The following is a 14756-nucleotide window of genomic DNA, read 5'->3' as shown; positions in this document are numbered from 1 at the left end:
CCCTAGCCCGGATCCATCTATTACCTGCCAGGCTTGGTCCCACCTCTCCCCTCTTCTAGCTTTCTTCTCCACCCCCAACAATCAGTCTGCAGAAGGGTCTTGACACGAAACTTCACCTATCCGTGTTCTCCAGAGATGCTGACTGACTTGCTGAGTTACTCCAGCACTTTGTGTCCTTTTGTAAACTAAACTAAACTAAATTGGACTATCTGAGGAAGCCACCTTGGTCCAGCGGGACGAGTGGGCTGAAGGGCCCATCTCCGTGCTCTATGACTGGTTTATAGTGAAAAGATTCTCATCAAGGCTGTGGGGAGGAATTTTAATTTGACTGCTTTTACTTTTATTGTCGCAAACTCAAATGCATGTATCCAAAATGCGGTGAATTTTTGTATCATTTTTAGTTTTAGAGATATAGCATGGAAACAGGCCCTTCGGCCCACTGAGTCTGTGCTGACCAGCGATCACCTGCATCCTACACACTAAGGACAATTTACAGAGGCCAATCAACCTATAAACCTGCACATCTTTGGAATGTGACTGGTCGTGGGAGCACCAGGAGGAACCCCACGCAGTCACAGGGAGAACGTGCAAACTCCGTACAGACAGCACCCGTGTTCAGGAACGAACCCGGGTCTCTGGTGCTGTACGGCAGAAGGTCTACCGCTGCGCCACTGTGCCGCCCTGCCAAATGTACTGCAATGAACTGACCCCAAGCAGCCACCGTGTTTGATGAATGGTGGAAGAATATCTGTTTCCTCATGAAGAAAAGCTGGTGATTTTTTATTAATATTTGAACAAGAATTTCAGCCCTGATTAGTTAAATAATGAAGCTTAGCGAGTGAGAGCAGAGGGAAAAGCAGTGATAAAGAACCCAGATAAAATGTGTATTTCCATTTTTTTTCTTCCACGACTGGAGCTCTACACTGCTCGTAACTCGAGGGCAGGGTTTCTGCTTTGATACACACCAGACATAATTAACGAATAATTGCATATCTGCTATATTCCATCCATTACAAAAGAAAAGCTAGCACATTGTTTTGACATTATTTTATGACTTGCATGTATAACAAGCTTCCAAATGGCATTGATTATGAAAATAAATGATAGAATTTCAATGTTTTATGCCAATATTCCAAAATCCCCCAGTACTTTGCTTTTTCTGTCGCTGATATATTCTGTAATACTAATTGAAGAGCTCAAAGGAACTCACGGTCAGTCCATCATCTTTTGCTGTTAATATATATATACAAGCACTCGCCAACTTTACTTCAGGGTCACGTCCCATGAACCTTCACGTAAGTCAGATTTTACGTAGGTCAGATTGTAGATAAGTTAGTATCACTTTCCCCTTTCCCTGCTCAAAATAACTGACTGAGATTATTAACTGTCTCAGCAGCGCCCGGCTGTGTCCAGGGCACTTTCCGCAGTGCATGGCCTTCTGGGTAAGCACTGCCGCCATTGCCGGCTTGTTTCTGATGTAAACTTGAGAGATCATTCAGTGTTGTGGAAATTACAAACTGCCCTGATTGCACTAGGGACTGAGTACAGAATTGTGTACGTAAGTGTAAGTCTTGCATAAGTCACCTTTTGCTTAAGTCAGGGGCTGTCTGTATTTTCTCAGTTTAAATCTTGCCATTACTGTTGGTTGGTTTACAAACTACCAACAGCCACAGGAATAGAGTCTCGTTGATTGAGTTAACACTATATAGCCTGAGATATTTTTGTTAAAATATTATTAATAGTAAAATCATAATGCTGGTACAAATTTACTATTATACAGCCTTTTAAGGAGCCATATTGTGTTTAATTGAATTTTATGGGATTGGAAGGTTTTCAATGACAGTAAAGCACAAGACATGAATTAAAACAATTTAAAATGATTTCATAACGTAGCTCGATTGAAACAAGTACCTTGAACAATGATTCATAGTTAGCCACAAAAAGCTGGAGTAACTCAACGGGTCGGACAGTATCTCTGGAGAAAAGGAATTGGTGACATTTCGGGACGAGACCCTTCTTCAGACTAACGATTCCCACACTTTAGAATTAAACATCTTCGGAGTCAATTTTTGTATCTGTTTCTGTTCATTGTGTTTTATCATTGAAGTTCGGACTCATTAATTGAGATTGAATTTGGAATTAACGTTGAGTGCTTGGCAAGCATTTACTTGCTTTATTGTTGTTTTGCTTTACACCAAGAGGATTGTGTACATCGAGTTCCTTTCTCCCAGGGATTGAACATTGGAGAAGGAGGATACTGGAGACTATTGAGCAATAAAATGGTGATTGGTTGTGTCAGCTTCTGAGGGAGGAAGGTAACCAAGCAAAAGGAATAACATTGAATGCACATTTCATCTGGGTTCTTTATCGCTACCAGACTGAATGCAATCTTCCTCTGCATTCATTTGTTGACCTTCACCATTTTACCAATTAGGATTGAAATTCTTGTTCAAATAAAAATAGGAAATTACCTGCTTTTCTTCAGCACCCACAAAAGCTGAAAACATCTCCTTAATTTGAAAATATTCCAGACGTTGTTTTGGATTAGGAAAGGTGTAATTTCCATTAAAATGAATTTCCATTCAAAGTAATCAGAAAACATAATGTTATGATTTATAAATCATTCATAGAATATAGCCTAAAGAACGGTACAGTACAGGAACAGGCCCTTTGGCCCACAATCTGTGCTGAACACGATGCCAAGATAAAATAATCTCACCTGCTTGCACATGACCCATATCCCTACATTCCCTGCATATCCATGTGCCTATCTAAAATTTTCTCAACTGTGGCAGGTCCGCCGCCGATTTTCCGGCACCCTTAGTTCCAGAGTCTTTCTGGATTATCCGTTTTGCCGGATCAACAGAGGTCACGGCCTCCGAGAGGAGTCCAATGGTACCGGAGCGGTCTGCCTAGGCCACCAGGGAGCTGAGACACCGGCCCGCAAAGTCGGCCATGGAATTTGGCTAAGGGAACCGATCTGCCCGCTCCGGCCCGGCTGGAGTTCCAGCGCCCCGGACGCAGGGGGCAAATTCGACCCGCCAATCAGCACGGAAGTCCCGATGAGGTCGAAGCTGGCCACCTCATCCAGCCCAAGTGCTGCATTTTCTGGGAGAGTTCCAAGAGGGATTTCAAATGCACTCTCGTGATTTTGTTCAGAGTAAAGGAGGTGCCGAATCACCAGTTGCCGGAAAATTGGTATGGTGGACCTGCACTATTGTACTTGCCACCACCACCATGTTCCAGCATGTTCCACATGTTCCAGCATGTTCCAGGCACCTACCACCCTCTATGCAAAAAAACTTGCCCCACTCATATCCTTTGAATTTTACCTTTTTCACCTTAAAACTATGTGCCTCTCACTTTAAAGCTCTGCCCTCTAGTCTTTGACATTTTCATCCTGGGGGATGGGTTCTAACAGTCCATCTTATTTATGGCTCTCAGAATTTTATATATTTCTCTCAGGTTAGAAAATTGTCGCTCTTACAACTCTAAGATTGAATAAAGTAAATCTGAGGGGTATAAAAGAAATCTCATCTGTGCTAATACACAAATAGTTCATTGTTGAATTCAGTGTTGAAGTCAATTATTTGAATTTTGCATTTCACTTTTAATGACGGTTTACTTATTATTTAGCCACTACTTTGTATTGTCTCTTACCAATTGCATTATTTTCCCCAGTTGTCCAAGAATGAAAGTTAAAAGTTAAGTATTTAAAAATATTTATTTTAACATTGGTGAAGTCATTTTCGAACAAAATGTGGCCATAATGCTAATTATTAGCAAAAACAATAATTTGATTTAGAAACGACTGCAAGTGACAACAATTGGTTAGATTGCATTACAGAAACAAAGTGATTGACGGGAAAATATTCAAAGAATGGGATTGCAGTGTGGAAGTGAATAGGAGATTGACCGGGATGTGCCCTGGATTGGAGCATTGCCATGATAAGGAAGACACCAAGTGCTGCAGTAACTCAGCGGGACAGGCAACATCTCTGGACAACACGGATAGATAATGCTATGGGCCCGGACTCTTCTTCAGACTCTTCTTCGGTCACCTCTCCTTGTTCTCCAGAGATTCTGCCTGACCCGCTGAGTTACTCCAGCACTTTGTGTCCTTTTGTACAAACCAGCATCTGCAGTTCTTTCATCATGATGCTGAATCCCGCTTTGAAGATTATAGCTCTGGGGTGCTGGGCTCAGTTCTGTGTTTCTCCATTATAAGGAAGGTATTGGGTCAGTTGGGTTTGTCTAAAGGGTGACCTGACATAGATAGTACCAAATTATGGGGATTAATAGGTTGGATGGTAAAATCTTTTTCCCATTGTGGGGGCGGGGTGTGGGGATTAAACCAAGGGGGTGTACTTATAAGGTAAGAGGTTGGAGATTTTGAGAGGATCGGAAGGAGATTTTTTTTCACACAGAGTGGTTGGAATCTGGACCAATTTGCCTGAGGAGATAGTGGAGGCAGATACCCTCTTCGCATCTATACAGGAACGAATTATCAAAGCATAGAAGGCTTTTGACGTATTGCGGATAAATGAGATTTGTAATGAAATAAATGTCGCAGGTACAACAGGCCGTGAAAAAAGTAAATGGCATGTAGGCCTTCATAGCGAGAGGATTTAAGTATAGGAGCAAGGAGGTCCTACTACAGTTGTACAAGGCCCTGGTGAGACCACACTTGAGATACTGTGTGCAGTTTTGGTCTCCTAATTTGAGGAATGACATTTTTGCTATTGAGGGAGTGCAGCGTAGGTTCACCAGGTTAATTCCCGGGATGGCAGGACTGAAATATGATGAAGGAATGGACCGACTGGGCTTATATTCACTGGAATTTAGATGGATGCGAGGGGATCTTATAGAAGCATATTAAATTCTTAAGGGATTGGACAGGCTAGATGCAGGAAACATGTCCTGATGTTGGGGGAGTTGAGAACCAGGGGGTCACAGTTTAAGAATAAAGGGTAGGCCATTTAGGACTGAGATAAGGAAAAACTTTTTCACCCAGAGAGTTGTGAATCTATGGAATTCTCTGCCACAAAAGGCAGTGGAGGCCAATTCACTGGATGTTATCATGAGTTAGATATAGGTCTTGGGGCAAACGGAATCAAGGGATATGGAAAGAAAGCAGGAACGGGGTATTGATTTTGGATGATCAGCCATGATCATATTGAATGGCGGTGCTGGCTCGAAGGGCCGAATGGCCTACTCCTGCACCTATTTTCTATGTTTCTATAAGTGCAATGTTGAGCATAGATGTGGGCTGACAGGCTTTTTTCTGTGCTCTAAGACAATGAGTCTACGACTCTATGCATCAAATCTGTTGCTTGGAAAAAATAAAGGGTGATGAGATGATGGTTTTGCCCATAGTTTGCATGTTGTTAATGGATCTACTTTTCAGGCGGCACGGTGATGCAGCGGTAGAGTTTCTACCTCATATCGCCAGACTCCCAGGTCCGATCCTAAGGGATCCTGTCTGTACGGAGTTTATACGTTCTCTCTGTGACCGCGTGGGCTTTCCCCAAATTCTCCAGTTACCTCCCACATTCCAAATTTTGGGGAAATTTGGGGGAATTTGCAGGTTTGTAGGTTAATTGGCTGCTGTAACTTGTCCCTTATGTGTTCGATGGAACTAATGTACAGGGTGATTGTTGGTCACTATGTACTCGGTGGGCCGAAGGGCCTGTTTCCATGCTGTATCTCAGAATTAAACGAAACTATACTAAATCTAGCTGATTTAAACTATTTAGTTAATCCTCCATGCGTTAAATTGTTTAATAAAGATTTCCTCGCTAGATTTCCCGGTTCTGCTCACTGATGAAAGGATCATATGTCAAGCTGCTGATTTTAATCAAAGTTTTACCGTCTTGTTATTGGGACGAAATCGTCCCTATTGCATTTTCATTGCACGTCTCTCATTATTATTTTGATATTTGTTGCTAGGATGGACGATATACAACTGTGTAAAGAAATAACTCGACTCAAGAAAGAGCTGCAAAAACTGGTATCAATACCAGGTGGGTATTTGAATAATTCTCAGTGTATTATCATTTGTACAGCGATTGGACTTTATACTAATCACTGATGTAAAAACTGTTTCCATTACAAACGTTCCCTGGGTTATGTGCGCCTGACTTATGGACTCCCCTTCGTTCGAACGAGCTCGTAAAATGTTAATAAACTTAAAAGTCTGACATAGGTACAAATGTTCATTTCTACAAACAGCAGAACTAATTTCCTTCTCTGGGTCAACTTCATACACTTCACCTCCAATTTCCATCCTGCCCTTAAATATACCTGGACTATCTCTGACATCTCCCTCCCGTTTCTGGACCTCACCATCTCCATCACAGGAGACAGACTAGTGCCGGACATTTACTACAAGCCCACCGACTCGCACAGCTATCTGGACTACACTTCTTCCCACCCGGTCCCCTGCAAAACGTCTATCCCCTACTCCCAATTCCTCCGTCTACGCCGCATCTGCGCCCGGGATGAGGTGTTTCAGACTAGGGCTTCCGAGATGTCCTCGTTCTTCAGAAAACGGGGCTTCCCCTCCTCCATTATAGATGAGGCTCTCACTAGGGTCTCTTCTACATCCCGCAGCTCCGCTCTTGCTCCCCCTCCCCCCACTCGCAACAAGGACAGGATCCCCATCGTTCTCACCTTCCACCCCACCAGCCAGCGGATCCAACATATCATCCACCAACATTTCCGTCACCTACAACGGGACCCCACCACTGGCCATATCTTCCCATCCCCTCCCCTCTCTGCGTTCCGCAGAGACCGTTCCCTCCGTAACTCCCTGGTCCACTCGTCCCTTCCTACCCAAACCACCCCAACCCCGGGCACTTTCCCTTGCAACCGCACGAGATGCAACACCTGTCCCTTTACCTCCCCCCTCAACTCCATCAAAGGACCCACACAGTCTTTCCAGGTGAGACAGAGGTTCACCTGCACCTCCTCCAACCTCATCTATTGCATCCGCTGCTCTAGATGTCAACTTATTTATATCAGCGAAACCAAGCGCAGGCTCGGCGATCGCTTCGCTGAACACCTGCGCTCGGTCCGCATTAACAAAACTGATCTCCCGGTGGCCCAGCACTTTAACTCCCCCTCCCATTCCCAGTCTGACCTCTCTGTCATGGGCCTCCTCCAGTGCCATAGTGAGGCCCGCCGGAAATTGGAGGAGCAGCATCTCATATTTCGCCTGGGCAGTTTGCAGCCCGGTGGTATGAACGTCGACTTCTCCAACTTCAGATAGCTCCTCTGTCCCTCCCTTCCCCTCCTCCTTCCCAGATCTCCCTCTATCTTCCTGTCTCCACCTATATCCTTCCTTTGTCCCACCCCCGACATCAGTCTGAAGAAGGGTCTCGACCCGAAACGTCACCCATTCCTTCTCTCCCGAGATGCTGCCTGACCTGCTGAGTTACTCCAGCATTTTGTGAATGAACTAATTTCCTTTCTGCCTCCATAAAACGTAGAACAATACAGCACAGGAACAGACCCTTCGGCCCACAATGTCTGAGCCAAACAATGTCTGAGCCAAACCCTACTCGTATCTGCTTGCATATAATCCATATCCCTCCATACGCTGCATATCCGCATGCCTATCTACAAACCTCTTAACTGCCATGGTTGTTTCTTGCTCCACACTCACCACCTTCTGAGTAACAAGTACTCCAGGTACTCACCACCTTCTGAGTAACAAGTACTCCAGGTACTCACCACCTTCTGAGTAACAATTACTCCAGGTACTCACCATCTTCTGAGTAACAAGTTGCTCTGTTGTTAGTAATCGTTCTTTCTTAACAATCTTCTGTACTTTTGATGGCATTCATTGCAATACTGTGCAGGAAAGGTTGATCAAGTGATTTCTGGGTATTTTCCGACTTACATACAAAGTTATTTACGGAAAATAATGATGTAAAACTGGAGCCTGCTCGTTGTCAAGGGGTAGCTTGTATAGATTAGATTTACATTGATTGCATCATTATTTGATTTAACAATTTGATAATTCACCAAATTAGTTTAATTTGTCAAATTACGTCTAAAATCTCATCCCGATATTTATTAATATAGTGAGTTTCACAGAATTATGAATGGCCTGTGATAAACAAAATATGTGATTTCAAAACCTGAGCTATTTTTTGCTAAGTGGAAAATGTGCAACTTGGTGTTTAATTTATAGGGTTAATCATGATTTGCTTGACTTAATACTTGGTGGTTGAACGAACAAGAGAGGTGGTGCCATACAGACTTGAATGATGTTTTAGTTTACTGACAGCGGCAATGTTTCCAACGACACGATACACCGTCGCTCAGTGAATGAGGCCAGTTTGCTCTGGGGCATCTCTGAATTATGATTCAATAACTGAAGTAAATCACCGTTCACAAGTAGCGTATCAGTGTAGAACAAAGTCTGCCGGCCAAATATAACTGACAGGAAAACCAATTCTGCTGAAGAACAAATGAAGTCCATATCTCGTATGTAGCGTTTAGAAGCTACACCAACCACGCTCCTTTATCAAGAAAAACCCTCAGGCCCTTATGTTGGAACAAACAAAAATGATTCCTCCCTTTTGGATTTTTGTTTCATGTTTTTCAATACGCCTGGGAATAGAAGTATGTTTCTGCTTTTTGAACCGACTGAATCAACATTGAATACTCCTGGATCAGATTTCCTGCACACTAAAATTGCAGGATTTATTGATTGATTGGAAGATTAAATGATACAGCATGGAAAACAGTCCTTCGGCCCATCATATCATATCATATCATATCATATCATATCATATATATACAGCCGGAAACAGGCCTTTTCGGCCCTCCAAGTCCGTGCCGCCCAGCGATCCCCGTACATTAACACTATCCTACACCCACTAGGGACAATTTTTTTTTTTACATTTACCCAGCCAATTAACCTACATACCTGTAAGTCTTTGGAGTCCATCGAGTCCACGCCGACCATCGATCACTCGTGCATGCTTGTCCGATGTTGTCCCACTTTCACATCCACTCCCACACAACAGGGGCAACTTATCGAGGCCAACTACCCTACAAACCCGCATGTCTTTGGGATGTGGGAGGAAACCGGAGTACTGGAGGAACCCCACGCAGTCACAGGGACAACGTGCAAACTCCACACAGAGAGCACTCGATATTTCGGGTTGGAACCCTTCAGACTGATTGAAGTGGGGGGGGGGGCAAGGCTAGAAAAATGGTAGGGGTGGGCTAAAGCCTAACAAGTGATAGGTGGTTACAGGTGATGGGGGGGTTGATCGAGAGAAGGGTGGAGTAATTGACAAAGGCTAGAAATGAAATGAAAGGATGTCAGATAAGGAGAAGAGGAGTGAATTGTAAACCCAGAAGGAGTGATCTAGGTGGAAGGGGACACACGGGGAGGGGGTGGGGAAGTGAGCACCGGGAAGGTAGGGAGTGTGGGGTCACAGGGAAGAGAGAAATGTTCAGGAGGTTACAAAATGGCAGAAAAAAAGACAACACTCATATTCGGTGGTGTAAAACATGCATTTATTGTTATCTCCCAAACCTGAGCGACCGGACGTTTTTGTGACCATGTGACTAAATGCAGTAGGCGATGCATTACAATACACTATTGGTTATTGTGACAGTGGGGTGTTACCTAGAACTGGAGAATTCAACATTCATCTATCAGGTTGAGAGCTACCCAAGCGGAATAGGCATTGCTGTTCCTCCATTTTGCTTGTGGCCTCACAAGGGCCATGGAGGAGGCCCACGACAGTAAAGGTTGGTAGAGGAATGGGAAGGGGAGTTAGGATAGTTAGCAACCAAGAGATCCAGCAGGCCTTGGCGGACCGAGTGCAATTGTTCTGCAAAATGGTCAATGGTCAAATCTATCGAGAGGAGCATAAATTCAAGTGAGAGTGAGTGCTAGCAACTGAGTCATTAGACAATAGACAATAGGTGCAGGAGTAGGCCATTCAGCCCTTCGAGCCAGCACCGCCATTCAATGCGATCATGGCTGATCACTCTCAATCAGTACCCCGTTCCTGCCTTCTCCCCATACCCCCTCACTCCGCTATCCTTAAGAGCTCTATCCAGCTCTCTCTTGAAAGCATCCACCGAACTGGCCTCCACTGCCTTCTGAGGCAGAGAATTCCACACCTTCACCACCCTCTGACTGAAAAAGTTCTTCCCCATCTCCGTTCTAAATGGCCTACCCCTTATTCTTAAACTGTGGCCCCTTGTTCTGGACTCCCCCAACATTGGGAACATGTTATCTGCGTCTAATGTGTCCAATCCCCTAATTATCTTATATGTTTCAATAAGATCCCCCCTCATCCTTCTAAATTCCAGTGTATACAAGCCCAATCGCTCCAGCCTTTCAACATATGACAGTCCCGCCATTCCGGGAATTAACCTAGTGAACCTACGCTGCACGCCCTCCATAGCAAGAATATCCTTCCTCAAATTTGGAGACCAAAACTGCACACAGTACTCCAGGTGCGGTCTCACCAGGGCCCGGTACAACTGTAGAAGGACCTCTTTGCTCCTATACTCAACTCCTCTTGTTACGAAGGCCAACATTCCATTGGCTTTCTTCACTGCCTGCTGTACCTGCATGCTTCCTTTCATTGATTGATGCACTAGGACACCCAGATCTCGTTGAACTCCCCCTCCTCCTAACTTGACACCATTCAGATAATAATCTGCCTTTCTATTCTTACTTCCAAAGTGAATAACCTCACACTTATCTACATTAAACTGTATCTGCCATGTATCCGCCCACTCACACAACCTGTCCAAGTCACCCTGCAGCCTTATTGCATCTTCCTCACAATTCACACTACCCCCCAACTTAGTATCATCTGCAAATTTGCTAATGGTACTTTTAATCCCTTCGTCTAAGTCATTAATGTATATCGTAAATAGCTGGGGTCCCAGCACCTAACCTTGCGGTACCCCACTGGTCACTGCCTGCCATTCCGAAAGGGACCCATTTATCCCCACTCTTTGCTTTCTGTCTGTCAACCAATTTTCTATCCATGTCAGTACCCTACCCCCAATACCATGTGCCCTAATTTTGCCCACTAATCTCCTATGTGGGACCTTGTCGAAGGCTTTCTGAAAGTCGAGGTACACCACATCCACTGACTCTCCCCTGTCAATTTTCCTAGTTACATCCTCAAACAATTCCAGTAGATTTGTCGAGCATGATTTCCCCTTCGTAAATCCATGCTGACTCGGAATGATCCCGTTACTGCTATCCAAATGCTCAGCAATTTCGTCTTTTATAATTGACTCCAGCATCTTCCCCACCACTGATGTCAGACTAACTGGTCTATAATTACCCGTTTTCTCTCTCCCTCCTTTCTTAAAAAGTGGGATAACATTTGCTATCCATTACAGTATTTTCTTCCCCTATGTTAATCTATGGCCACTCATAGGTTGTAGTACATCTATTGCCATCGCACATCACAGTGGTGCATCGGTAGAGTTGCTGCCTTTCAGCGCCAGACACCCGGGTTTGATCCTGACTACGGGTGCTGTCTGTCCGGAGATTGTACATTCTCCCCTTGACCTGCGTGAGTTTTCCCCGGGTGCACCGGTTTCCTCCCACACTCCACAGATGTACAGGTTTGGAGGTTAGTTGGCTTCAATATAAAGATTGTAAATTTTCCCTAATGTGCAGGACAGTGCTAGTGTACGGGATCGTTGGTCGGCATGGACTCGGTGGGCCGAAGGGCCTGTTTTCACGCTGTATCTTTAAACCAAACGAAATTAAATCACGAAACTGCAGACAAACTATGGATCAAAAAGAGAACATATTTGTTCCATGTGACTATTGATTGGAAAGCTCACAATCATCAGTGATATTTCAGTACAATTGCAACCGTGACTGAAACTAACCTTCATTCCTGTTTAAAAATGTAGATAAAGACAAATCAAATGAAGATAAGCAGAAGGAAGATGAATTGCTACAACAGATCCATAAACTAGTGGAGACAAGAGATTTCCTAGTGGATGATGTTGAATTTGAACGACTGAGGTACGGTGATGTCTTTTAAAGCTCGAGAAGTGCATTCATAAGTTGCGTGTAGTTTGAATTGTCAATAATTTCAGATGTGTTGAATTAATTTCTATACCGGTGTAGTCTAATGGTTTTCCAACTGAATTGCTTTTATCACAGAGAAAGAGAGGAAGACAAGGAAATGGCTGATTTCTTGCAGATAAAACTATCGACGGCCAGCTCTAAAAAAACAAGTAGGTGCCCGATTGTCCTTTATTGCGGGCTCTCTTCTCAATGCACTTCACATTGCCAAGGTAAAAAATAACTAAAGGTATAAACTCTTGAGTTATGAAGGAAAATTCAAGAAATTGGGGGAATGGGGAACGGCAGGTACTGTATATATATTCATAAGTTCATAAGTTAAAGGAGCAGAATTAGGTAATTCGAACCCATCAAATCTACTCAGCCATTCAATCATGGCTGATCCAGCTTTTCCTCTCACCCCCATTCTCCTGCCTTCTCCCCATAATCCCTGACACCCATATACATCAAGAATCTATCAATGTCTGCCTTAAAAATATCCATTGCCTTGGCCTCCACAGACTTCTGTGCAATGAATTCCACAGATTCACCACCCTCTGACTAAAGAGATTCCTCCTCATCTCCTTTCTAAAGGTACGTCCTTTTATTCTGCAACTATTTTACAATATATATTAATGATTTGGATGATGGAATTAGAAGTAACACTAGCAAGTTCACAGATGACACAAAGCTGGGTGGCGGTGTGAACTGCGAAGAGGATGTTAGTGGGTTGCAGGGTGACTTGGACAGGTTGAGTGACTGGGCAGATGCAGTATTATGTGGATAAATGTGAGGTTATCCACTTTGGCGGCAAAAACAAGGAGGCAGATTATTATCTCAATGGTGTCAGATTAGGTAAAGGGGAAGTGCAACGAGGCCTGAGTGTCCCTGTACAGCAGTCATTGAATGTAAGAGTGCAGGTACAGCAGGCATTGAAGAAACCTAATGGCATGATGGCCTTCATAACAAGAGGATTTGAATATAGGAGCAAAGAGGTCCTTCTGCAGTTGTATAGGGCCCTGGTGAGACCACATCTGGAGTATTGTGTGCAGTTTTGGTCTCCTCATTTGAGGAAGGACATCCTTGCTATTGAGGCAGTGCAGCATAGGTTCATGAGGTTAATCCCTGGGATGGCGGGACTGTCATATGAGGAAAGATTGGAAAGACTTGGCTTGTATTCACTGGAGTTTAGAAGGATGAGAGGGGATCTTATAGAGACGTATAAAATTATAAAAGGACTGGACAAACTCGATGCAGGAAAAATGTTCCCAATGTTGGGGGAGTCCAGAACCAGGGGCCACAGTCTAAGAATAAAGGGGAGGCCCTTTAAAACTGAGGTGAGAAGAAACTTTTTCACCCAGAGAGTTGTGAATTTTGTGGAATTCTCCACCACAGAGGGCAGTGGAGGCCAATTCACTGGATGAATTTAAAAGAGAGTTAGATAGAGCTCTAGGGGCTAGTGGAATCAAGGGATATGGGGAGAAGGCAGGCACGGGTTACTGATTGTGGATGATCAGCCACGATCACAATGAATGGCAGTGCTGGCTTGAAGGGCCAAATGGCCTCCTCCTGCACCTATTTTCTATGTTTCTATAATATGGACATATCTTGGATGCAATAGTATCGTTCTACTATTTTGTGGGGTTCTTGGTATTTCACCTTGGTTTTTAAAATATACTAGACCAAGTGGACCCGTTGGGCCCAAACCTCTCCTCCCCCCTCCCCCCTCCCCCTCCCCTGGCCTACTCCTGCACCTATTGTCTGTCTATTGTCTCTCCTCTCCTCCCCTCTCCCCCCTCCCCCTTCCCCATCTCCCACTTCCCCTCCCCCCCACTCCATCCCCCTCAACACCCCTTATCCTTCCTCTCCCCCTTCCTCCATCCCCCTCCCTCCCTCCCCCCCCCTCTCTCCCTAGGATATAAACTTTAAAATGTGAATAACTTTAAAAATATAACACCGATTTCAATGAAACTTCTTCCATTGGCACCAAAGGGACGACGGTGAGTAAGGTGGGCCTAAAATTGTCACGCTATCGTGTACCGTTTTGGCTGTAGTTCAGGAACAAACAAACAAATGAGAGTTTTAGTATATAGATTATTAGCCTCACTGGGTCCTGCACTTAATTTTCTATTTCTCTTTTTTGGCATTTATGTGAATCATGTTACAAACTGAAATACTTCAGCAATTAAATGTTTCGAAGTTGGATCCATTTTCCTTGATCGATGTCAAATAGGTTGAAATTTATATCTGTATACACTATGAAGTATCTGTGCTGAATTCCCAGTTCCAGAGCTGCTTTCCACCTGTTCCTGCTGTCTTTATGTTTCCAGGATATATTGAATGAATGAATGATCTGAATGAAAACATATGAAAGACAAGTCGCAGTGAAATTCTTTGCTTGCATACCTTGCCAAGGTATGCAAATAGACACCCATGAAGGGGACTTACAAAGTTACAAATTCTCCTTCTCCCCCCCCCCTCCCCCCAGTTCCCCCCTTTGTGCTTCCCCCTCTCCCCATCCCCCGTTGGCAATTGTTCTACCCCCCACCTTATGGCGGTCCCCCCAGGCCAGGTCCCCATTGTCCATTGTTCTTCCCCCCCCCCCATAGCAGTCTCCATTGCTCAACGTGGTTGACAAGACTTAGGTGTAAATTGGTGCCCATGTGGATGTGATTTA

At 44.2% G+C, this 14756-nt stretch overlaps 1 protein-coding gene across 2 annotated transcripts in view; it reads left to right on the top strand.

The window, feature by feature from the left end:
• pik3r6a (phosphoinositide-3-kinase, regulatory subunit 6a) overlaps positions 1-14756 on the top strand; it is a 44724-nt gene that overhangs the window by 17534 nt on the left and 12434 nt on the right. For both annotated transcript variants that reach the window (XM_078400993.1, XM_078400994.1), the window contains exons 3-5: positions 5950-6023; positions 11923-12037; positions 12179-12252. In XM_078400993.1, coding sequence (XP_078257119.1) covers positions 5950-6023; positions 11923-12037; positions 12179-12252 — 263 coding nt within the window. The remainder of the gene's footprint in view (positions 1-5949; positions 6024-11922; positions 12038-12178; positions 12253-14756) is intronic.

Source organism: Rhinoraja longicauda, chromosome 6, assembly GCF_053455715.1.
Source record: "Rhinoraja longicauda isolate Sanriku21f chromosome 6, sRhiLon1.1, whole genome shotgun sequence".
Lineage (NCBI taxonomy): Eukaryota > Metazoa > Chordata > Chondrichthyes > Rajiformes > Arhynchobatidae > Rhinoraja > Rhinoraja longicauda.
The sequence above is the reverse complement of the archived record's forward strand: the minus strand, read 5'-3'. Positions and strand labels throughout refer to the sequence as shown.